The sequence below is a fragment of the Patagioenas fasciata genome, chromosome 19 (genome assembly GCF_037038585.1).
Source record: "Patagioenas fasciata isolate bPatFas1 chromosome 19, bPatFas1.hap1, whole genome shotgun sequence".
Taxonomy (NCBI): Eukaryota; Metazoa; Chordata; class Aves; order Columbiformes; family Columbidae; genus Patagioenas; species Patagioenas fasciata.
In genome coordinates, this window is record NC_092538.1 from 9,191,057 (window position 1) to 9,214,869 (window position 23,813).

General features: G+C 47.1%; 1 protein-coding gene across 1 annotated transcript in view; it reads right to left on the reverse strand.

Moving 5' to 3' along the window:
- Positions 1 to 310: 310 nt before the first annotated feature.
- PHF12 (PHD finger protein 12) overlaps positions 311 to 23,813 on the reverse strand; it is a 30,877-nt gene continuing 7,374 nt past the window's right edge. Inside the window, exons 3-15 of the mRNA XM_065853188.2 lie at positions 16,733 to 16,805; positions 14,888 to 15,275; positions 14,246 to 14,366; positions 13,093 to 13,225; positions 12,236 to 12,400; positions 11,454 to 11,615; positions 9,565 to 10,381; positions 7,448 to 7,564; positions 6,001 to 6,144; positions 4,440 to 4,538; positions 3,795 to 3,877; positions 2,006 to 2,144; positions 311 to 1,478 (exon numbers count right to left, since the gene is read on the reverse strand). Coding sequence (XP_065709260.1) covers positions 1,144 to 1,478; positions 2,006 to 2,144; positions 3,795 to 3,877; positions 4,440 to 4,538; positions 6,001 to 6,144; positions 7,448 to 7,564; positions 9,565 to 10,381; positions 11,454 to 11,615; positions 12,236 to 12,400; positions 13,093 to 13,225; positions 14,246 to 14,366; positions 14,888 to 15,275; positions 16,733 to 16,805 — 2,776 coding nt within the window. The 3' untranslated portion in view covers positions 311 to 1,143. The remainder of the gene's footprint in view (positions 1,479 to 2,005; positions 2,145 to 3,794; positions 3,878 to 4,439; positions 4,539 to 6,000; positions 6,145 to 7,447; positions 7,565 to 9,564; positions 10,382 to 11,453; positions 11,616 to 12,235; positions 12,401 to 13,092; positions 13,226 to 14,245; positions 14,367 to 14,887; positions 15,276 to 16,732; positions 16,806 to 23,813) is intronic.

Here is a 23,813-nt window from a genome sequence, read left to right on the forward strand (position 1 = left end):
GTCCCTGCTCAGTGCTGGAGCAGACAACCTTAGACTCATTTTGGACTCTAGCACTAACCCATGTCCCTGAGAACCTCATCTAAACGCCTTTTAAACCCCTCCAGGGATGGTGACTCCAGCACTGCCCTGGGCAGCCTGTTCCAATGCCCAACAGCCCTTTCCGGGAAGAATTCTTTCCTTTTTCAAAGTTCCCTCCCAACCCAAACTATTCCATGGTTCTGTGACCTCCCTGTCCCCATCCTGGGCCACCGACATCCTCCCACAGCCCCAGGTTGTGGTGACAAGAGTTAAGACAGTCAAGAAAACAGAATGTGAAGTATTTTTTTTTTATATACAGAATACAGGAAAGTTTCTGTAAAGTCTAAAACGTTACAATTACTATGTACAGTGGAACTAGCTGTTCTGCTGCGGGGAGGTGGCATATAAACAAAAGAGACAGACAGGTTACGACAAACGATCTGCTACAATAGACAATTTGAGGAACGTCATACCACATGTAGCACTGTACACAGCTTTAAAACATTGAAAAATGCCATCACTGATGTATTTACACAGAATCCAACACTTTTCCTTATTTGAAATAAAAATAGGATGGACACCAGGAAAAGAACTCATTTCTCACTGCCCATAATACACAGTAGCTACTTGTAGTGCAACCATAGCAGGGAGGGATGGGAAAAATAACTGTGGGAAGAAGAGTGCTTCTTTACATTAAATAAAACAATGATATTGTATAGATTTGCTGTATGAAAACTGTATTTCTCTTTTAATATAAAACTATTGTCACTGGCACAAAATAGAACAAGTTTCTGATTATTTTACAACTGCATGGGAACTACCTGTCAGAGAGAGTCCTGGAGTCAGACAGCGGTCACCCCTCGCTCTGACACGTCCTGCTCTCACTGCAGTTTTTTTTCCTTTTAAAATGAAATGTATAGTACAAATATATGTGCAAATGCCCCTAAAACTTGAGCAAAAAAGAAAAATTAAAAAAAGTTAAACGTTCTTCATTTCATGCAAACGGCGTGAGAACAGTCTCTGGGCCGACATAGAAAAAGATCCCACCTCGGTTTGTACATTTTTGCATTGCAAGAGTCTGAGGGTGTTTGTTTCCTTAACTCCAAAGCTCTCTTCCTAAAATTCCTAAGGAACGGAGTTGGACCGCAGCACGGGCACCTGGTGGGGTTTCAGAGAAAGCTTCTCCTCCAAGTCCATGTCTTGTACTAAGGCAGTGTCCCCCTTGGGCTGTTTGGTCGCAAATTCAGTGATGCTAAAAACAAACTGCAGGCAGCCCAGCTTGATGTAACTGCCGTGGTGGAGCAGGGCTGTCCCCTCCCAGCCGGCCCCGCTGCCCCCGATTAGGCTGGAGCTGCTGGCTTTGCAGTTACAGGGTTTCTGATGCTGCCCTTGCGCCTGCGAATTCATCACAGCGGCTTCTTCGTGCGGCTCCTCCTCCTGTTTTCTGCTTTTATGTCGTTCTAGAAAAACAAAACAAAACAACCTGTAAGATTTGAGCAGGTCAGCAGCAGCTTGTTTTTCTCAGGGGTGAGATCGTCCAGCCCCTGATAAAAGGGAAACTGGAATCTCCCTGGAGCTGTAGAGGCATTTACACATGGAGAGAGCAGGAATAAGCCATGCGATGTGATGCCTTCAGCACAGCCCAGATCGCTTCTGCGCAGCCTGGGAGGGAGGACATGCGTGAGGAAGCCCCTCAGTCCAGCTCTGAACTGGATTTCATCAGCTGGAGCTGCTGTCAGGCAGGGCTGGAGCCTGGTTAACTCCAGCACCGGAGCCAGGAGTGGGGTTAACGCTCCCCAGGGCCGCAGAGGAAGGTCTGGGGTGTAACCCAGGCTGAGGCCGCAGGAGAGGCTCCTCTTTTGCCAGAGGTGAACCAACCGCCGCGGAACAAGGGGCACCAACAAGGAATTGATCTGCACCCGCTCCCGTCCCCCTCTGATCGCTCCCCATGGTGTTAACGTGGGGCTGGTGCTGCCTCAACACTCACTTATCACGCTCTGCACTTTGGCAACAATACTGCTGGGAGGAGTGGGCGTCATCTTCTCCGAGAAGTCACACGAATACAGAACGTTGTCCACCGTCGTCCCATGCTCACTGTAGTTCAACAGCTCGTAATGTTTCGTATTCTGAAAAATAGAAAAATAAAATAAAAGGGAAGAGGAGGGAATCGAGACACCAAGTCAGGAAGGCTTCTGCCTGTCCACCCCTCAGAGCATGGAAATGAACTACCGCTGTTGATGGTTAAATAAGAGCAGTTAAAACACCCTCTGGGTTCAGAGACCACCAACCCGAGCCTTGTGCATGGCTCACGCTCACAATGCAGCTGCCTTCCCAGCAAGAGCTGCTTCCCAGGGTGCTCCCCGCAGGGACACAGGGCCCAAACAGATCTGGAGTGGGTTCTACCCACTGCACTTGGACCAACAGATCTTTCGGAAACGGGGATTCAAGCCGATTCTCACAAAGGCACACTAGACTTAGCCCAAGCCCTGCGCCTAGCAGGAAAGAGCTGTGCTTTGGGAAGTCAAGATGGCAAGAGGGCTGGCAGCGTGCTGCAGCAGCCGCGAGGTAAGAGACGGTCTGGGATTTACAGGCCTCTCGCTGAAACGCCGGGGGATGTCACCGTGACGCACAGCGTTACACCCGCAGCGCCACGCTCAGCTGAGCTGCGCGGAGGATGTTGGCAGAGCGGAGATTTCAGGTGAGCTCAGGGGAATGATCTGAGGGCTGGAGACCTTGTTCCCCCAGGGACTAGAGAGCTTTAATCAAGTTACAAAACCTCCCCATGCACAGGGGAGTAAGTTTTCAAGTAACCTGCTTGACTGTGGAGACCAAGGCCAAGCATGAGCTGCCAATGGCCAGAAACAGCAGACAGAGCTCAGGAGGGGGAATTGTCCCTGCAGAGTGACACAAACACAGGAGTCCTGCTGGAGTACGGATGAAGTTCAGTGCCTAGAACCTGGTTTAGGACTGACCACTGTGAGGAGATGCTTCAACACAGATTTAAGGTCTGGATCCTGTTACTGAGTGTGTTCCGTAGCCTGTAGTGCACTGGAGGACTGGCTGAAGCCGGCTGTGGGTTAATCCTGGATCCTGCTCAGTAGCTTGACAAATGGCGATATAAAAGACTCTATCTTGCTTCAAAGACTATTTCCATGCTAAGGGACATCTCCAGCGGCGCTTTTATTGGCAGACCCACTGGTCTGTTTGCTTCAAGAACAGACTAATCTCTGGACTGTAGTTAAGAAGCAACTGTAGAGCTGTGTTTATGCTGAGAGCTTAACTGACATTTTGGTTAAATAAATAATTTACACAGAGTAGCGCAGATGGGCACGAACAATCTGCACCACCACCACACCTGAAAGCAAGAGACTTGGAGCAGTTCCCTGTTTTGTTCCAGTTGAGGCTTAATGTAGACACGTCAAGTTTAGCTTTCATTAACAACGCAGCTGGATCAAAAAGTATTGAGCCATTTCTATTATTATTTTGTTTTGTCCCTAGACACCAGCAGTGACAGAGCTTGCTTGTGGTCAGTCTTTGTCCCCAGGCAGTTCGCTCAGAGAAATCATGCTGGCAGAGCTCTGCGCTTCAGAAAGGGGTTTGACAGAAAACGCTGACGCAGCCTTCACTGGAGTGAAACCATTCACAGCCCCAGCTCTCACTTTGTAGTCCACAAAGGAGCACGGCACAAAGACAACCTGCTGCCTGCATCTCCAGCTCCCACCGCCGTGCATGCCAAATGATAAAAATAATTAAAAAAAACCCACTCAGGCACTCACCTCATCGTAGAATATGCAGGCGTGTTTGCCAGACACATAGTTACAGTGACCGTAGCTTGTAAGGCACACATCCATATCAGCTCCTGTCAACAGGGAGGACAAAACAGGCTCAGTTCGTTTCAGAAAAAAAGATCTGTCAGGCAGCAGAGAACAACAGACAGAATTAAACTTCAATTAGCAAAACAACAGGGGAGCAACTGCCTTTGTCCGTGCTTCCAGGACTGCATGAATAATGCTGCGATAAGCCACTGAACAACAAAGTTTCGGTGGGGGAAGGGAAGGCGAGCAGCTCCATGAAGGTTGAAGAGCATTTCGCAGTTACTGGTCTGCCCAGGGCAGCCAGGGAATCTAAGCACAAAGAAATGAAACCTGCAAACAAACAGTAACTCTTCTCGCCCTCAGTCAGGCGTTAATCTCCAGGAAAGCCAGTCCTGTTGATTCTCACACTAGTCTGGTTACAAAGGTACAACCCCACCAAAATTCAAGTGGATGACCAATTTCCAGGTTTCTTGGTAGCAAAGAATCCCAGCAAGAGCGGCCACAATGGGTCTTGTTTTCTTCAACACCCACTTGGCAAACACTTCGGGAGGGTCAGGGAGAACCACCCTGATTTCTGAAAGGTCAGGGCAGGGAAAAGCTGCTCACCTGTCCCAATGTAGAGGGTTCGATAGCACATATTGACTGCACCCCCTAAGCCCATCAGAGGATAGAACACCGCCCGGGCTTGCACTTCCTTTCTTTGCGCTGCAAGATAAAAAAGAAATTACTTGAACAATGTTATCGGTTTGGAAGGCGGCTTGACGCCAGTGTCCCCAGCGCCAGACTCTCCAGAAAGCACAGATGCCAAGGAAGATGCAGTCAGCTTTGGCCTAAACTCCAATTCCCAACCCTCTAGAAATGTTTGTGCATTAAACATCTTTTTGCCACTCATCAGAGAAAATTGCTCTCTCCAGCAACCCACACAAGCCGTGCAATTGGGGGAGCGCTAATACGGCGTGTGCACAATGGAGCCACGCTGAGGAAAACACAAGCCTCCAGCTTCTCTCTTAATCCCTTCCACTTTGGGTAATCAAAGAGGTGAGTCTTGCTGTCAAAGTGCTACTTAAAAAAAATACTGGTGCTGGTGAATGTCACCAACCTCACAGCTGTGGTTTCACTTCTAGCAAAGCCGCAGGGAAAACACAGGAGTTGTCCAAGGACCAACCCAGCCCCCGGGACAGGACAATTTACTGGTCCCTACGGTGCTGGATCCATCATTCCTGTCCAAAAAGGGCGATGGGTTAAGAGAATCAATCTGCCTTCTGACAGACTGCTGCGGAATTGCCAGAGCAGCACAGAACGCGGCTCAGCCCGGTGCTGTGTCCTGCAGCTGCATTCAAAGAAGACCCACAAAGCATTTAGGGAATGCAGCGATGCTACAGCAGCAAGCTGAGCAGTTTCAGAAGGTGGTTCCTGACTGCTAACAGACTTGCAAAGATCTTATCTTGGATATTTACCCCCAGGCCTAGCAGAGGAGGAGCAGACAACTGCTATCACAACAGTCCAGTCCAGTTAGTGCTTGAAAGCAGATTAAATTGGCTGCATGTGGAGGAACATGAAGCCACGTTCCTCCTGCTGCTTCAGATGTTAGCATGTGATACCAGTGACCACAAACACAACAAGTTGGACTCAGAAATCTGGAGATTTGCAACAGAAGGACAGGTTTCTCCCCATTATTTGTATTAGTTGCAGTTAGTGATTCAGCTGGACAGTGACATTATTCTGAACGGGCAGTGACAATGCCACACATATATTCTGTGCCCCGGTTCCTCCTGTTCATGCACTTGTCTCATAAGCAAATTCTCCAGAAAGAGAGCAGGAATTCATCTATTTCTCTTGCCCATCCCAAAGGTGAGGAAGAAAAAAAAATAGCAGCCGAACCTTCCCATCTCTTGCTTATTCTAAGATGAATAAAACACAACTTCAACAAGGATTTCCAGCAGAAAATCAGAAGATACTGAAAGTATTTCCATTGCCATAATTAATAAATTATTAAGCAGAAGGACATGAAGGAGTTTCTGGTCAATGGTTATTCAGAGTGGGGGATGAGAGGAAAGAAACATGAAAGGTCGCATCAGACAGACAGCAGAAGAAAAGGGAGATCTTCCAGGAAAAGGCAAGGGAGTGTCAAACAGCTACAAACCAGCTATTCTAGGGCTGCTCTTACCTTCGATGTGGTTTCCCACAGGAGACTGCTGATGGGAACCACCGCTGCTCGCTAGAGACTGAGCTTTGGAGGGAAAGAGCTGATGTATTCTCTGCAAGGCCAGAAATTTGATCAGCTGCTCATCCAGCATGTTTATCTCAATCTCTGTTAATAAACAAAAAGCAATTAGTTATTAATGGAAAAGGTGCAGTCTGAGTTGCAGTGGATTTAACCGTCCTGCTTTCCAACTTGCCATTTGCTTCAACAGCAGAGACGTGACAAATCCAGAATCTCACACAGATGGGGGGTCTATTACTTCACATCATCTCCTGCAAGCAGCGTGCGAGGAGAATGCCAGCAATGGCCAGAGAGCTACAACTCGGGCAGCAAGCTGAAGTTTAGGGGAACAGGGACTGATAAGTTGAAAATCAGCCGTTTTGGCTCAGAATCAACAGGTCTGCAGAGACGGACATCGTGCCCCTTTGGGCAATGGGTTGGGACCTTCTTGTGAAGCTCCATTATTTGGTAACCACCTTGGAAGCCACTACAGGCTTCTTGAGTCACACGGGGTCAATTAAACCAAACGGGGCAACTCAGACAATATTATCAATGAACTTTAAAGCAGATCGGTGGCTGATAGCTTTGAAGTATTTATATTTGTGAAGCCTAACAGAAGTCTGCTTTCTGACAGCAAGCAGGCTGGGTAACTTCTTCCAAGAGCTTTCTCCACATGGACAACAGTTAAAACATCAAACAGAAGCAGCAGAGCTTCAATCCCCTTTCCCGACAGCGGGGAGGTCGTCTGGGCCAGCTGAGCAGTCAGGGTTCACCCAAGAAAAGAGGGTTGCAATGCCAGAAAGGCTGTTCTTCCGATGGAGGAGTCTCTGGCAACAGCCTCATTTTGCTACTGACAACGGCTGTTCAGCAATCTCCTCCTCCCAAAGTCATTCCGCTAAGGTTTGGTATTTCTTGCCAAATACAACAAAAGGAAAGTAAAAAAAACCCCAACGGGCCAGTCTAGGAAAAGACTGACAGAAGCAGGAATAAATTGGGAAATTAACTGACCCATGAGAGCATCACCACTCAGGTGACCGCTCGCCCACACGATCTATCGCTGCTGGACTTTGCACCCGAGGGAGCAGCTCGGGGTTGCAGCTGCCACAGCAGGGCAGGGCTGCAGGTTTCTGCATGCGAATTCCACCTGGAAAGCCGCCCGGGCAGTGGCTTTGTGATCCTTCCCTAGAAAAGCTGCAGGCAGCAACATTTCACTGGCCTTGCTGCCTTGGCAACACTACAAGCAAGGAAGCATGTGACATATTTAAGGGCATATTTAATGTATATCCAACTGCACCCTCACCTGACTGCAACCCTTCTTTATCTCTGGAACCTTTCCTTAAGCAGAGAGCGAATGCTCCAGGGAAGCACACACACAGGGCTGGTAGAGACTGATAACGAACTGAATACTCACCGCCATCCATAAACGCTTTCAGGGAACTGCTGAGGTCCAACGTAGCTGCAGAGTTTGAAGTGAGCGATGAGGGTAAAGCGCTTCCTATGGACAAGGTGTTGGGACTGACCTTACCATCTACAGAGAAAGATGGTGCAGAGAAGATATATCACCATGACGTTCGTGAGATATGCATCCAGCCCTCGGGCTGCTCTTCGCTTCCAAGCTGCTCAGAATGACTAATTTTGCTCATAGTTGTGCTTTGTAAAGGGTCTCAATTAGAGGCCACGAGCTTTATTTTGCTCGCAAAAGGACCTCCGTGTGTCTCCACCAGAGCTCTGCTTCTCATCTCCGGCCGTGGAGGAATTCTAGACCTACATATTTAAGCTCCTACTCCCTGTTTGAAGCAGCAGCAATGACAGACTGTAAGTGGCATCATAAACCAGAGACTGGGAAGATGAGCATCAAGTCCCCAGGAGCTTGGAGAGCTTGCTAAACCTAAAGACACTTGGCAAGTAGCTTGTCTAAGTCTGAACATGCCTAAAAAGTACAACTGGCACGTTTTTATTTCTGCTCGCTTATCGAGGGTGGTGAGAGCCTGGCCCAGGTTGCCCAGAGAGGTAGTGGATGAACCATCCCTGGGGACATCCCAGGCCAGACTGGACGGGGCTCTGAGCAACCTGAGCTGGTGAAGATGTCCCTGCTCATCGCAGGGGTGGCACTGGATGAGCTTTGAAGGTCCCTCCAACCCAAACCACCCTGTGACTCTATTAGAAGTTTGAGGTGTGCTTCACTGTCTAGTAAGGATGTGCCAGTCAGAAGCAGGTTTTATTATTTACAAAATAAAATCCCACTGCTTTGGCAGTGACCATGCAGCTGAAAGAGGCAATGGCAAATGCCAGGAAACAAAATCCCTTTAACGCACTGTTGATATCAGATCTTCTTGGGTTGGTTTGCCTAGAAGTAGAGCTACTATGAGGCCGAAATTTATGGAAAAAAACCGTCATGAATTATTTGTGGTTTTGTACTCAGCAACAAAATTTGCACACCGTAATTTAAGATTTGTTATAAATACATATATGCATTGTGTTAGAGGAAAATCTGAATATTTACACCTTTCCCAAGAGACATTGCATCAAAAAGATGTGCTAAGCTGCATTTTGCAGAATGCAAGCTTTGCGCCAAAAGCAACTGTTTAACGCCCTAAGTAACTGATGCGAGGCAAAGCTTAGTAGTTACTCAATAAGGAATTTTAAACAGAATAGTAAAGACATGTTGCCTCTGTTGCTTGCAATCATCAGATCTGAGCTGCTCAGCTGTGGGAGGAGTGACAGACAGGAGCTGTCACCCTCCCTGCACAAAGGGTTTGCTAATCTGGGTGCTGAGCTGGGGCAGGGAAGAGGAAGAGAATGCTTCAAGTGAAAGCTTATTCCAGCTACATCTGAGTTATGGGCAGTCACTCTGACTTCAACATCTATCAACACCTCTGATTTGATGTTTCTATACCGAAGAATGGGTATATACACTTGAACAGCAAGGTTTTTGGGTACAACTAGGACAGAAATGGCTGATCCAAGTCCATAACTACCCTGTGATCTCAGGCCAGCAGATACTGAACACAGCACAGCTCCCCAGGGCCACACTGCTCTGACATCACGGCTGCGCAGCTCGAGGCTTCAAACTGGTCTGGACTGGGGACAAACCATCGCCAGGACAGTCACCGTGCACAGAGATCACAGGTGCCACACAGCTGCTCTCCTTGAGTAGTTCTACTCTGTGCTCGAACCAGCATTTTAAAATAAATCGGTAGTTTTAAAGCAGAATTGGAGCAGCCAGCTGTTTAAACAGCAGCCAATGGATTTAAAACTGCTGTTGCTCTCCAGAATTAAACTGATCTATCCTGCTTTTCTCAGGACAGAATTCCCATCTCAAGTGTAGCAGAAATAAGACATCCCATGGCTCCCATGAAGGGCCCCAAGACAGAGGAGAGTTGAGAAACGTCTCCCAGCTCTCCACAGAAAGCCCAATTCCCAGTTAAACGTGGACATTACGCTAGAGCCTTGAGGTTCAAATTAACATTTAGCTTTAACAATTTCTCAGCCCCGGGGGGGCGGCCAGAGCAGCCGTTCAGCACGTACCTGAAGGTGGTGCTGGTGAACAGAATCTGTTTGTGGACCCGACAGCAGAGATGCCGTCGGCCGCGGCCTGCGGAGGGGTGACAGCTCTGGTGGCCGTCAGAGGGGAGCCCATGGAGCGCAGCTCCGCCGACAGCGGCGGCCCGATCTGCGTCTGCGCGTTCTTCCTTTGCAAAGTGCTGGTGGTCTCCAGGCTGGCACAGGAGCTCGATATGGACGTCGGCATACTCGTGACCGGCGCAGAACCCCTTTGTGCACAAGAAACGGGCCCTGCTACGTTCTCCGTTTTGACGATGGTTCCGATGGTGTGATTCAGAAGTCCGCAAGTGGCTGGGGGCGTGAGGGGCCGAGGCCACGTTTGACGATGGGACAAAACAGGTATTGTGTTACCAGATCCGATCAGCCTCTGGGAGTCAGTCAACTGTGCTGAAGGTTTGGACGAAACGCCATAGAAATGAGGACCGTTCACTTTAATGTCAGAGGCTGTCGGCCCATTCGAAGTCCCGCAAGAAGACACCTTCTTGGACTTATCTATACACGAGCTGCAGTTGACATCTTCCTGTGACAAAGTCTGCTGGGATTGCGAGGAGCTCAAGGAATTCTGGGTGGTGATCCCTGAGGTGCAGGATGACATGGAATAGAGGGAAGGTGTGGGTGCCTTGTCAGCTGCCTGGTAAGGGTTGGCGAGTGAGCCGTCTGCCACAATAACAGGCTTAATATCAGCCTTCTCTGTTTGTTCAGAGTCCCAAAGCGAAGTCATCTGCTTAGCAGATAAATGTTTCAATATGCTGCACTGGAGCGCAACAACACTACAGAGCCACTGGAAAGAAGAAAAAAGTCACAGGTTATCTCCACAGGCAAACCACGCTCCAGACCTCAACAGTTACTGCATCGTTCATGAGAAATTCAGCTGCCTCGCGGCGCTGCCGACTGCTCTGACGCAGCCGGGAACGACAGCACCTGCTCTGATGCTCATCTAGAATCAGGAGAGAATTTGTCTAGAGGTACGAAAGCGCAGCTGAAATTAGGTATTGTTCATCTCTGTGGTGGGGACAGTACACAGAGGAGCTGTGATTAAAGGAGGGAGAAGGCAGCATAGGCACTTCCACAACCCCAAACTCTTTCCTCTTTTATTAAGTGTTGCAATTCTTCGGCTTGTTACAAACGCACCTTGCACTAATATGGGCTCCAATCCTCCAGTTTAGTGCTGCAAAGAAATACTGACCTACCCCATGCTACTGGGAGTCACCTGCCAAAGCTGGGCTGGAGAACACCTTTCCTTTTATGCAAGGTAGAGCAAGACCAAAAGATTTACTCAAAGTCTGAAGCTCCGTGGTGAATGAGCACCTGCCACACAGAAGAATTCCCCTGAGCTAACCGAAGGACTCAACTGCGCCACTGACTGCAAAACAACATGTTTTTGCGTTGTTGAATGCGCCAAGAAGTTTCATACGAGATTTAAACACTCATTTGACCTTGGTTTAAAAGTCCAGTTCAACCAGCAATAAAAAGCAGTGCAGAAATGTGACATTAATGTACAAACAAGCGTGTCTGAGAGCAGCCTTACATAATCAAAGTGGAAAGTATTTCCCCTCAGCCAGAATGTAAAAACGACATATAGACAGAAAGCCCTCGACTCCACTCTTAAGGCCAGAACATTATTTGACACTTCAGGGAAGTGGTGAAATGAGGAGCGTTACATTTCACCCAGAAAGCCAAAACGAAGGTTTTTTTAATGGGCAAGAGGGTCAGAAACAAAACAAGTTATCACCTTCAGACATGATTTTGAGACTGGTTTCCTAGACAACTGCTCTGATCACGGCTGAAATGGAAGAGGATCTTTGTACCAAAGCAACTACAGACACAGAGTCCAAGCATTTGACTTCATTTACCTCCTGTTGTTCTGTCTGGCTGGCTAAGTGCTCAGTGTTCAGAAGGTGCTTCTGCAAGGGTTCCTCGGGGATCCCGTTACAGATCAGCTCGCCATCTCTAATTGCTGCAGGCGCAAGTAACGGGGGTGGAAGCCGATATTGGGACTTTATAGCATCAGGAACCTACATTGTAGAGAAAGAAGATCACACATGAGAACAATTACTCAAGAATGACTAGTTAAACAAAGTGCCTAACCAGCACTGCGCTCTGTGTTTGCTGCTTTCTGACCCAAAGGAGCCCTGCAGACAACACATTAGAAGTTTGAGTAGCTTAAATTGATGCAGCTATGCTGAAATTAATAGGTTTTATTCCCTTAGGTCAGGCGTGACTTCAGCAGAACGCAGTGGCTACAGCATAAAAGAAGTCATGCAAAAAAGGGCAAGTAAGAAGGGAAACCCGTGTGGCATTTTTCAGGCATTCTGGCAGTAAATACTCTTTGGGGTTTAACACAGAACATGCAGCAGCCCCAGTGCTGACTGTAGGGCCACCTTCGGTAGGTTTTGTGTTGTACTTTCTAAGCTTGTGCTAGATTTAAATCTTGTAATAGCAGAAAAGGTTTCATAAATCCTATGTGTAGTGAAGAGTAACTGCTGACTCCCAGGCCTCTCACCAACACATTCCTTCAGACCTCACCCTCTGCCTCCTGCCCCAAGCAGCTCTCCCCGCAGGCCGTGCTGGTTTCCCTTCCAAACTAGAACACATACGTGGGGATTTTCACCACCAGCTACTCGTTTACACATACCTTCAAACCTTTTCTCTTTACTGATTGAAGAACTCTGCGATTCGGAGGATGTTTCTTATGGATTCGGTTTAAGAAATCCACTTTGACAACGTGCTGAGATATGGTGTCCTGGAACCGGTCAAATACTCGGCACCGATTACTCAAGGTCAAGTTCTTCTGGTTCAGCTGGGTGATCAGATAATGCCACAGGAGTTAGGGATCTGCGGGTCACTCTAATGTACCCTAAGACTTTCCTAACGTCTCGTAGCACTGGCAGTACAGCATCAGCTCAGCTTTAGACTATTTGTTTCCTGCAGCACAAACCATTTCTGTTAAGGGGCACATTGCTGGAGATGAATACCTAAGCATTTAGAGGCCGACTAAGCAGCATCAATGCTCTCAGAAGCAGTTTGTCTGGGCACAAGCCTTTTGTTTCAGCCCCCTGTTTCCTGAGTATTTAAGTCTCAAGTACACTGCTTTTCCACAAAATGAAAACTCCCTCTTGGAATGAAAGTTTTTTGGGTTACGCATGCAAAGAATTACTTCCCCTATTTGTAGCACTGTGCTGCTTTGTATCACAGTCCTGGAAGCTCATCTAGATCTTAAGGAGTCCAGTCCGAAAACTAGACAAGCTGTCAGTGAGCCGCAATCTAAGCTGTCAGCTTCAGTTACAGGAAGGAGTTCCCCCATCTTTATATTTTATTGCAGATAGCAGCATCATATTCCTTTGGAGAGTGCGTTGCTTGCAGCAGGAGCTTTACAAGCGATACAGGGAGCAATAAGAGCTCAGAAGCTGTTTTACATTTGTTGTACTTTGTCCTTTAATGGACCTGCCAGGTTCCACTCCAGCTCCATACTGCAATCATAGCCCTGCTTACCACCACGTGTTCTATGTGATTTGGGCACATCCATCTACCCAGAGGCATGGCAGTAAGCGGTGGCTCCAGACAATCCATGTGGAACAGGAGCGGGCAATAATCACACTGAATTAGAGGTGCCACTCTGCAGCTCCTGCAAAGAGAGAGCCTTATCTTACTTCCCATACAGAGTATAGAATATAAACCAAACACACAGACAAACTCAACCAACCACTTGGGCTTATCTCTCCCCACCAATTCCCCTGCATCTAAAATTAGGCTTCAGATTTGTAACTTGATCTATAGGGTCCTTCTGCAAGACCCACTCAAGGCAAAAGGACTTGCCCTGGCACACGAGGGTTTCTCAGTGCACAAGAGGCCATTGCTGTAAAGCTGTAAGCACCCATCAGATTCGCATAAGCAACTTTTCAAGTTGACCTTGTGCGTTAGTTCTGAGTGGTTTCGTTTAGAGCAGAATTCAGAGATCGAAAGGGAATCTCAGATTTAGGTTATGATTTTCCTCAGATGAATCATGGGTGAAGTCGGGATATTTACTTCAACAAGATGTTCACAGAACAAGTCTCAAACTCCAAAAAGCTACTAAATCTGATTCCCCGAGCTTTAAAGAAGTCTTCACTCTATGTATGACAACGTCATCAGTTGTTCTCCACCTGAGTCCCAGCTCACTTGCAGAAACTCACTGACTGGGTTCCCGAAATAAAGCTTTTCATTTTCACCAACATGTTGAATTGGGATTTGGGCATTTTTTAAGCATTTATAAAAAGCAGCAGTATTTTGTACTGGTTTTAAGATCTACTATTTCAGCACAATATTCCTATTTGCCTCGGGCTTATATCTCTATTTCCTAAAGGTCACCTCCTTGCATACTTCCTTCACGAATCATAAACAGATGCCACTTTTCTAAATGACCATCACTTTAGAATTTTTCTTAGTAGAAAAATACTGAAGATGAGACAGCTTACTCTCTTCAGGCTACATTTTAAAACCTTTTACAGTCATGCAGGGCTGTAAAAAATTATGATTATACCCCCATTTGTTTAGAGGACTGTAAACAACTAATGAAGGAGAATGGGAACTACTTGTTTTCGGTAAGAACTTTGCCCCTGTGAAGGATTCAGCTACACCAAACAGCTTCCATGGAAAAGTCACGTACCTGTTGCATGTGAAACAGACTTTCACTGGCAAGGGAACCAAACCATTGTGGTCTAACTCATGTTGTGCTTTCTTGACATTCTTTCCTGTGGTTTCTTCCTTTCTTCTCCTCTTACTAGTACCTGAAAGTAAATTTTAAAAGGCTTTGGGTTACCCACATAGTAGAGATTTGCCTTCTGGTAGATACATAAGGCAGAGGCAAACAGAAAAGGCAGAGAGAGCTGCTTTACAAACCCTTATCAACCTCTAAATCCAGCCTTAAGTGACAAGAGGCTGGCTTTAAAAGCAGTTATATTTAATACTTAATCATTTCGGTGACATCTTATACGTTAAGTCATTACTTTCTTACTAGATCATCACATCATAAACCAGAGACAAGTATTTTGACAACTGGAAGTTTTTTTCTTCAGATCAATGATCTAGACTAAGGTGACAACAGTAAATAAAGCACCTTTTACAAGCGCTGATGGAGACGCGGTGCATAGCAGCAGCCCCACAGCTCAGGGGTACGTCTGCACCCCGTGTTCACCACCGAGCTTCACCGGAGCCACAACCACCCCAGAGTCGAGAGGGAAAAGAGGCCAGATGGCAGCAGGACGCAACCGCGGACGCCTTCACCAACGTGAGAGGAGCCACCGCTCACCTGGAAGTGCTGTGGTGCAGGTCAGTTCATTCGGCAACTGGAACTGCGTTGGGTTCCTTTCCATGGCAGCAGCAATAAGAAGCTCAAACGGTCGCTTCAGCTGGGGCTGCCCACAGTCCATTTCTGCAATGGCAGAGTCATCATCCACGTCAATTATGTCCTCATCGACATCATTCTGCTCTGAGTTGGGGGTCTCGGTGCTGGCATTGGATGTGGGAGTGCCAGGCCGGCTCGCTCTCCTTTCCAAGATCCTGGCATGCGCATTAGCCCTGATGCTGCTGCTAGACCTGTCCAACAGGTCTGCGTCACTGGTGGGGGAGGTGGTCCTTTTCCCAGATTTGTCCACCAATCCATTTACCTGCCCCAGCTCTTTCTTCTGTTCTCGCTTCTGCACGACATGAATAGGCAGGCTTATCATGGAGGCCACAAACAAAGCACATCAACCTCGACAAATATGCAATCGAAGACAAAGAGCATCTGAAAAGGCTTGAGCCACTTACTACAACTTCCCCCGCGAAGTCATTAAAGCTTTGACCTAGCGAAAAAGAATTGATTGCAATGTACAGATGACAAAACAGCTGAAGGGAACCACGCAGGGGGAAGAAAATGAGCATGTCTCTCTCTCCTTTCAGGATAGCCGTATTTGAGTCCAGATCAGGACAACATTTCACAGCATCTAGTCCTAAATTCTTGAGGAATCAGCCAACTCTCTGCCAACACTGAGAAATTCCATGCAGACCATTCATTGTCAATGCAGTCTATTAACCCTGGCAGCGCATCCGAACCCGTTATGGAACAAGAAGGTCAGCTCGAGAACAGAGGCACAATATACAAACACTGCTCTGCTATCTCTTGACCACAGGAATCTCAAACAAGGTGAGCAGGGAACTGCAGCAGAGGAAACAATACACTGGGATCACCACAAGACCCAGTCCCTGCCAGCATCACCACTATGGATGAACCAGCCAACCCACTAAAATGGTCTGTGAAAGGAGCCAAGTGTTATCAGGCCATTTTTAACACAGAAAAGTTGAGGATATTTTAACCTCTTTCAAAATTTTATTTCTTAAATTTGCGACCTTCATTTTTACTGTTGGCAGATGGCTGAACAGTACCCTGGAAACATAACAAGGCAATCGCTTCAGGAACAAAAGGCTGAGCGTAACAGTTTTCTTCCAATCTGTTTTGGGTGTCACTTCAAGGGAACACAGTTGCTAGATAGTTTGGTGCAGTTTCTAAGCCCTCTGCTATGCAGTCTTACGTAGTCACAGCAATAAGATGTTTACATTGTGCAAGACAGCTTCCTGGAGAAAGAGCATCAGGGGAAAAAATAAAAGAAGGCACAATCTTGCCCAATCATCTCCTCCCCATCCTGTTCAACAGCCCAGGAAATCATAACTCACTGTGATTTCACCCTCTGCTGATGTGCAACTGCTGTGAAGTCACACTTCTAAGAAACACACATTAACCAGAATCGCAGCCCCGATGCCAAAGCTGCGTTAACGTGAGTCCCATTTCGCCCGCTCAGCTGTTCCCGTCCCCCTGTGCCTCAGCTCTTCCCGCTTCCCACAAGTGGGGGCAAGGAAAACAGTTTTAAAAGGCGCAGCTTGCCAAGAACACAGCGGGCACCTCCGTTTTGGTTCCTAGGTTAAAAATACCAGGAGGGTCTCATTGAGACCCCTGAGTTTTCTTTAAGCCCGTTCCTAACAAGCCCTTTACAAGTGCAAACACAAAGAGCAGCTCCGGTGGAACACACACACATGCTATGGGGAGAGGAAGGTATAAACCACAAGTTTCAAAGGGGCAGTCGGAAGGGCAGGGATCACTCTATTCGAGAGGTTTTACCTTGCGGCGTACGGTGCAGCGGTGACACATCCACTCCCCCGGAGGCAGCATCTCCTCGCTGAGCGGAGGGTTGCTGCAAGAGAAACACAAAGCAACGCTTTACTGTTATTTCTGGAACGCCTCTGCCCACACACACGCAGCCCAGGGCAGGGCAGCTCTGCGGGTTCCGCTCCCAGAAGTTCCTCCTTTTCTTTACGGCGATGCTCCGTGGTTTCGGTCCCCCATACGTCCACTTAGACGTCTCTAAACAGGTTCTGTTCCACGACACCCATCTCAACTCCACCATGCAGCGCGCTCCACCGTTTCATAAGACGGTCATAGAATCAAATAGCAAAGATAAATGGAGGATTCACTTGTGCGCAACACATAGACCTCCCTCCTAACACCAACACCTCCTTAAATAACTCAATTACTCCACGTTAGACTACACAGATTCCCGTGCAGCAAGCACACTCGCATATCTATGCATTTCCATCCCTTGAATTTGCAGAGTGAGTCCGATCTAACCAGCTGCCATGAAGCCTTCCCACTGCTTCTCATGTACTCCATCCCTAATGCTGGAAACCACTTTCTATCTCAAGACAACCCAAATACTCTTAGACGTGTCACCATACCCAGCTTGCCTTGGCTATGAAGCGAAAGATACATCCTACTCACATGGATCTGCACTTACTATAAAAGCTGTATCACATCAAAATGACATCCTCATTTTGCTGCTAGAAATAAACCAAATCAAATTAGATGAAGGAGTAAGGAGGACTATTTTGAGAAACACTTTTCCTCGGTTAAAGGCAGAGCAGCATATGCTAGATGATACACTTTCCTTACAGATCTTACTACTATCTCAAGTACTTTCCGACACCTCTTTATTATGATGATTTGTTATTTCAGCAAACTGCTGACTGTTGCGGGAAAAGTGTACATGCTGTCAGATAAACAGCTAGTTACCACACGGTGTAGCTTTAAACTGTGCTTTTAAAACTTTGCCTGCTGATGCTAGAGACAGCTGCATTGCAAGCCTGATCTCTTGTGCTGAGCACCCCACGGATGCATCACCGCAGGACCTGGAAGCTCCATGTCCCACTAACCAGCAAACGGGGCACAACGGATCCAGCTGGGACCGACTGGGTTACAAGGGATTGAGCAGCAGGGTGGCCACACCAGCAAGGAGCTTACGAGACGTGCCCAAAAGCCAGGCTGTGGTTCGTTTAGGAGTCTCTATACGTTGCATCTACAGTCAAACATCAAACCAAACCCACGTTGAGCATGAACAAGTCTCCAGCACCGACAAGTCAGACAGGGTAAGACAAAATTTGTTGGCCTGCAATAGCTGTGCTTTGCAGCAAAGGGAGAGGCCGTCTTCCTCGAAAAATCTTGCTCCTAGCACAGGGAAATGGCTCAGGATCCCAGCCCAGGCTCCCGAGCTGGAGCTGTAAAAACAAACACGCTTCCTTTGTTTAAACAGTCCCGGTGAGCCCTTCGCCGGCAGAAACCGCGCACAGGTAGCGCAGCCAGGCCGGCGTCACGCTCCGGCCCGCGGGACCGATGGAAGAACCGCAGCAAGAACCAAACTGGTAATAACCTCGGCATTTCTGGTGTCGGGCTCGGGGGAATTCAGTCGAGCCAACACATCTGGCAGCCATTTTGAGGAGGAGCGCAGGGTTTCAGAGGCCTCCGTGTTCCAGGCGCTCCAGAAACGCAGCGCTCGGCACACGCGCCATCGTACCTGCAGCTTCTGGTTCTCATTTCCTGCAGGACTTGGATGAACACGAGATCAGGCTCTAGACTACACCAAAGCTCAGCTACTGGCTGCTTTGCATGAAGTCGCAAATATTTGGCTCAAACAGTAACTTCCCCCCCTCGCCCCAAATTAATCTTTTGCTAATTGAAGTGGGGAACAGGGGCTGGAAGGAGGAGAGTAACAAATGGTCCCCGTGTGCTTGCTGGGAAATAAATCCAAGTCCTGAGGTGGATCCAATAGCTCAGGTTTTAATCCTGTTGGAAAACGAGCTCTTAGATCTGCAGCTACAGCAAGTACAGATTCATCGGGCTCGTTCCCCCTCCCAGCACCCCAGGGGAAAGAAAAAACATAAAAAGCCCTACAGATTTTGATTTGTTCATAGTGAATTTCAGCCCTCTGAAGCTACTGCCGAGCACGCCCGAACCGCTGGGAACACGTCTGCCCATCCAGCGCCGCGGCGTGCCAGGCGCCTCCGGTTATTTGTTTTAAAACTGTTACCTCAATCTTACGCATTTTACAATGAAACAATTAATACCACGGCGAATCCCGGGAGCTGCCTGGAAGAGTTAGAACAGGTTTCTTCTTAAGTGCATATGTTATTGTCCCATTTGTTATGTCTGAATTATCTGCTCAATAACCATGAGATCCTACATACACCGTACTCTCAAATGACGGCTTAGAGAAGCATTTTAACGAGCGCTGCTACCCAAAGGGCTGGGGAAGGAGGGGGAAAGATCAGTTTCAGACCAGCAGCAAGGTCTGAGCTCTCAGACTACCCTCCGAGGTTTTTTTGCTTGCTCTCCAGGCCTAACTGCTATAGCGAGTGTATTAAAAGACAGATTCTGCTTCTCCTGGTTAATGAACTGTTCATCAAGGCGGCTCGCTGCACTAACAAAGACTGATGAGCGCTGTTCCGGCACCGCTGGGCTCCCCGCGAGCAGAGCGCGCGTCCTGGGCCCCCGCAGAATGCCGGGAAGCGCTAACGAACGCCGTTTTAATTGACTAGTTACGACCGCATTCTTCAACCTTTTACTGTAAGCGTAAGAGAAACTGATTTTTAAATCCGAACAGGGAACTTGCTCTTCATACCCAAGGTAAGAATGAGGAGTCTGGCAGGAGCGCCCCGGCCGTTTTCTGCCCATCTTTCATGGGTTCATCAGCACACACATCTCCAGCCCTTGGTGTCCACGGCCAACAGGACCTGGAATTGTACAGCACCAACTTTATCTTCCGCTGCAACACGTCTCCTTTCGACTATGCGCCAATCCGTGGTACCGCTCCATACAATTTGGCTGAACCTTCATTTTAGAAAGTTTCCTCTTTTATCATCACAGGCAAGAGTGGTGGCCAGTGCTGTTTTACCTGGATGGTTTGGGGTGACCTGATCAAAGCTGCTCAGCAGAATACACTTCTGAATTTAAGACAAAGACAGCTCCGAAGAAGCAAGTGTGACTTTCAAAGTTAATATCTATACAAATACCTGGAAGACCAGCTCTTATAAAGCCTCTGAAAATTAAAGGGGATGTTAATTACTGCCTCTTCAAAAGAAACAACACTGATACAAGGTCATTTGCCATAATACTAGTCTCATTGCTTCTTCTAAAAAAGTTAAATACCATCTCCCAAAATTCATACCGGATCTGTGGTGTCAAGACTTGCTCTTATAAACTTTTGGATGAGCTCCCATGGTCAGAACATTATGCAAAGCCTCTCTTAAATAAAATTTAAATGGCGAAGATGAAATTTTTAAAAATCTCCAAGAGTCATCCATATATTAGGAGCTTTTATCAAGCAAACAATAGCATGAAGCTACTTGGCTTTTCAATTTCACACTCCGGAGCTCTCATACATCAGATGCCTGTTGTTAGTCCAAATCCCATAAGTACTCTTCACTTTGCTGACCTCAATAAATAAGTAAACAAACGCTCAAAGGAATGGCACCTTCTTCAATACAAACTGGGCCAGAGCTCCCAAAGGAACCAGTGAGAAGCTGACCTGAAGTTATTTACACATTCCTAGTGGCATCTTCCCCGGAGGGGACATCGATGGCACCAAGAGCAGCTCCGGACCCATCAGGCTACAGCTGGAAAACAAAGCGGTGTCTGGCAAATCTTTCTTGGACTTGTCTTTGATGGCGGTTGTTGTCAACAATCAGACTTTGATATGTTTTTGTGAAAATATTGTTAATAGTAAGCCCACAAAAAAAAAAATGTAGGCAAGGACGTTTTTCCTTCTCAGGAATCTCATTATTAACTTACCAAGACTCAATGACAGGCTTATAATGAAGGATGCTGGTTACATTTGCCAGTTAGAGTAAGGAAAAAGGCTTTCGGCTCTTCTATGGGCCTCCTATTTATCCCGGTGATGGATAGAGCTACAGCTGCTCTACCAGCTCCATAAAGAACAAGGCTCCCTGGCTTCCTACGGCAGGGCCGCCACGAAGACAAACCGGGGAACCAGCCTCGCTGCTGGCGCGGGACAAGCGCCCCATTGAGAAAGGCAGAACGTTGCATCACTTACAAATTCAGTTATTTTACTGCGCCCAAGTGACACACTTCTGCTCACAGCTGCTCCGAAACCCTGCGGGAGGACCACACCTGGAACCCAGCGCCGGGAGCCTCTACCTTATCCATAATAAAAGCCCCACTAAACAATTAACAGCTGCAGCCCGTTCCCAGTTCCATTGCACTCTCTCACCTTCCTATTGCGACCACTGGATTAAACAAGAGTTTACTCTGTTCTGAAGACAGAATTCAGACCTGGCGGATGGTTCTGAGAACACTGGCAGCCCTCTCCTCTATCCCGGCAGCGTCAGGATTATTCCTCAGCACAAACTACTCAAGGCAGGTCTATGAGTTCTACATGGAGAAAGCCACGACACTCAGGAGTACAAAATACATTCTTCCTGATGAAGCTGAAGATTTCTCAAGCACCAAAGCAGAGAGGACAAAATGTCAGGTAAGCCCAGCTTAATTTCTGTTCTTCAGAGACCTATAAGCATGGCCTGATCACATTAACACTTAGAGAGTTTCAGGAACTTTCTGGTCTTGATCAGGCTCACATGTTTTATAAGTTGTACCTACTCAAAGCCAGTAGTGCAGTTCACATTAACTACAGAGCATCGGCCACTACACTTCTATCTGCGCTGCAATTCTTTCTCCTGAGGGAAGGAGTGGGAAAAAACCTCAATAGCAGTCAGCATAACTTCATTTATATTGAAGTGAAAGTCTTGAGCATGCATATAAAATGTTTTAAATTACTAACATCCAGCAAGGAGACCTGGACATCACTGGAGAGGTCAGTACAGCTGCCACCATGCAAGGAAAGGAACCAAAATGACCAGTTATGCCATCACCTGGAACGCTGCATCCCCTTAGCACGCATCCTTCCAACAGCACGGCCAGGGGTGAAAATAAGGATTCAGCAACAGAGAACAGAAGCAGGATTGAAACAACATTATGTGGCCACACAGAGAGAAACACTGGGAATCAAAAAAGTTCCCTCCAACGTGATGAAGTAGAACTTTTTTTTGGTCTCGAACCTAACAAGCAGGAGAGTCCAATAAACTGGATAAGCTGCGCGTAAACATGTGATCACCTGATGTAATTAGTTACTTCTATTTATAGAAAGAACCTGGCCCACAGAGACCATTCCCTAGACAACTCTTTAGTTATTAACCTCGTTAACAGCTGACAATAAATTAAAGGAAGTATTGTTTTTTTAGGATATTAAATCTCCATATATATATAGATAGATAGATAGAAGAGCTCTATGTAAATAATTATGCATCTGCACTGCACTGAGATTTTTTTTAATTAAAGTTTGTTTGGTTATGAACTCTGATATTTGGGATGTAACCGCTAGCTTTGCATTTATAAGGACAAATCATGGAAGTCAGTAGGAAGACTTGTTGACTTTGGAAAATTTGGGTCAGACCCAGAAATTCAGGCATTCTGCACATCCTGACTCTGGTTTCTTTCCTGTGCACTCACGCCTGTGCTGCAGACAATAGTAACAATAGCCCGAATTCAATGTCCAGATTCATTATTGAGTGTTCAGATCTTTATAACACCCTCTTCTTAACAGATTAGAAGTCATCTTCTCAAAGCAGGATGACACGCAGGGCAGCATCAGGGAAAAGAAAGAGGGCTGAGGAACAACACAGCTCTTGTGAGAATCACTTCATCCAATTTTGTCTTTAAAGAACAATAAATGAAGAGACATCTCCGGTGGGGAAAAGAAAAATATAATCAAAACACAGGTCTGAGAGGTTTCCGAGAAGTGAACACATTCAGCCCCAGCCATACCGAATGTGTTCAAAGGAGATGGGGGTGAAAGGACAGAAGCAATAAGGTGGAAAAAAGGAAAGCAGCACATCAGAAGAGGATGAAGGACAGACCCATAAAGCAAAAGCGTGCATTTGTCTTCACACGGGCACAAGGGAAGCAGAATCCTGACATCTACGTGTGGACCAGGCTTTCCCAAAAATACTGGGGAGGAGAGGGGAAAGAGTAACAATAGAAATATCCACTAAAAAAACCCCTTAAAGCACATTATAAATTCTTTTCCGGATCACCTTCACATCCTGCTCCTGCTGCTATTCTAGACGGAGATCGCCGGGAAGTCCACGTGACGCCTTGCCCAAAGCCAGAGCCTGCACAGGCAGGTGTTTCACACCAATCACCGGCGCCTGCCAGAAATCCAGCGTGGGGTTTTCAGCCGGCTCAATCGCATCCTTGGGCCGCTGCTTTCTGCAGGGTTCAAAGTCGGAAATCTCCAGCTCCATCTAGTTTACTTCAAGCGACTCGTGCAGAGCAGACGTCAGCAGAACTGGGTTAGAGTTGGGTTCAGGCGCTAGATTTCCCCCAGCTGGCTGAGATGCTCTTTGCCTTTTGTACTCAAGATCTGACACACCAACTGGAAAAATGATTTATAGAATTTTTTCTTCTTCACTTTTTTGGTTATAGGGAGCATTTACTCCATACCCTAACAAGGTATGTAATTGCGTTACAACTGATATCCGTCAACCCCCTTATTAAAGAGAAGGTAAGGCACTATTTTTACTCGGCTTACAGAGTTACTGGATACTGCAGCATTCCTCCGAGGAAGCTGGACAGACATCTAGCGAGCGGTGGAGTTGGAGGCAGCGTAAATCGACTACTGCAGGAAGAAAAAGCCAGTTCTGACAATCTGACCATGTCACAAAAATCACAAGTTGAGCCAGTAACCTGACGTGGCAAGATGCTTTTTGCTTACACTCACTCATTTCAAATCCAGCACTTCATACCCCTGTAACAAAGCCATATTATACTCTCTGATACATTAGCATTTTCACGAGTC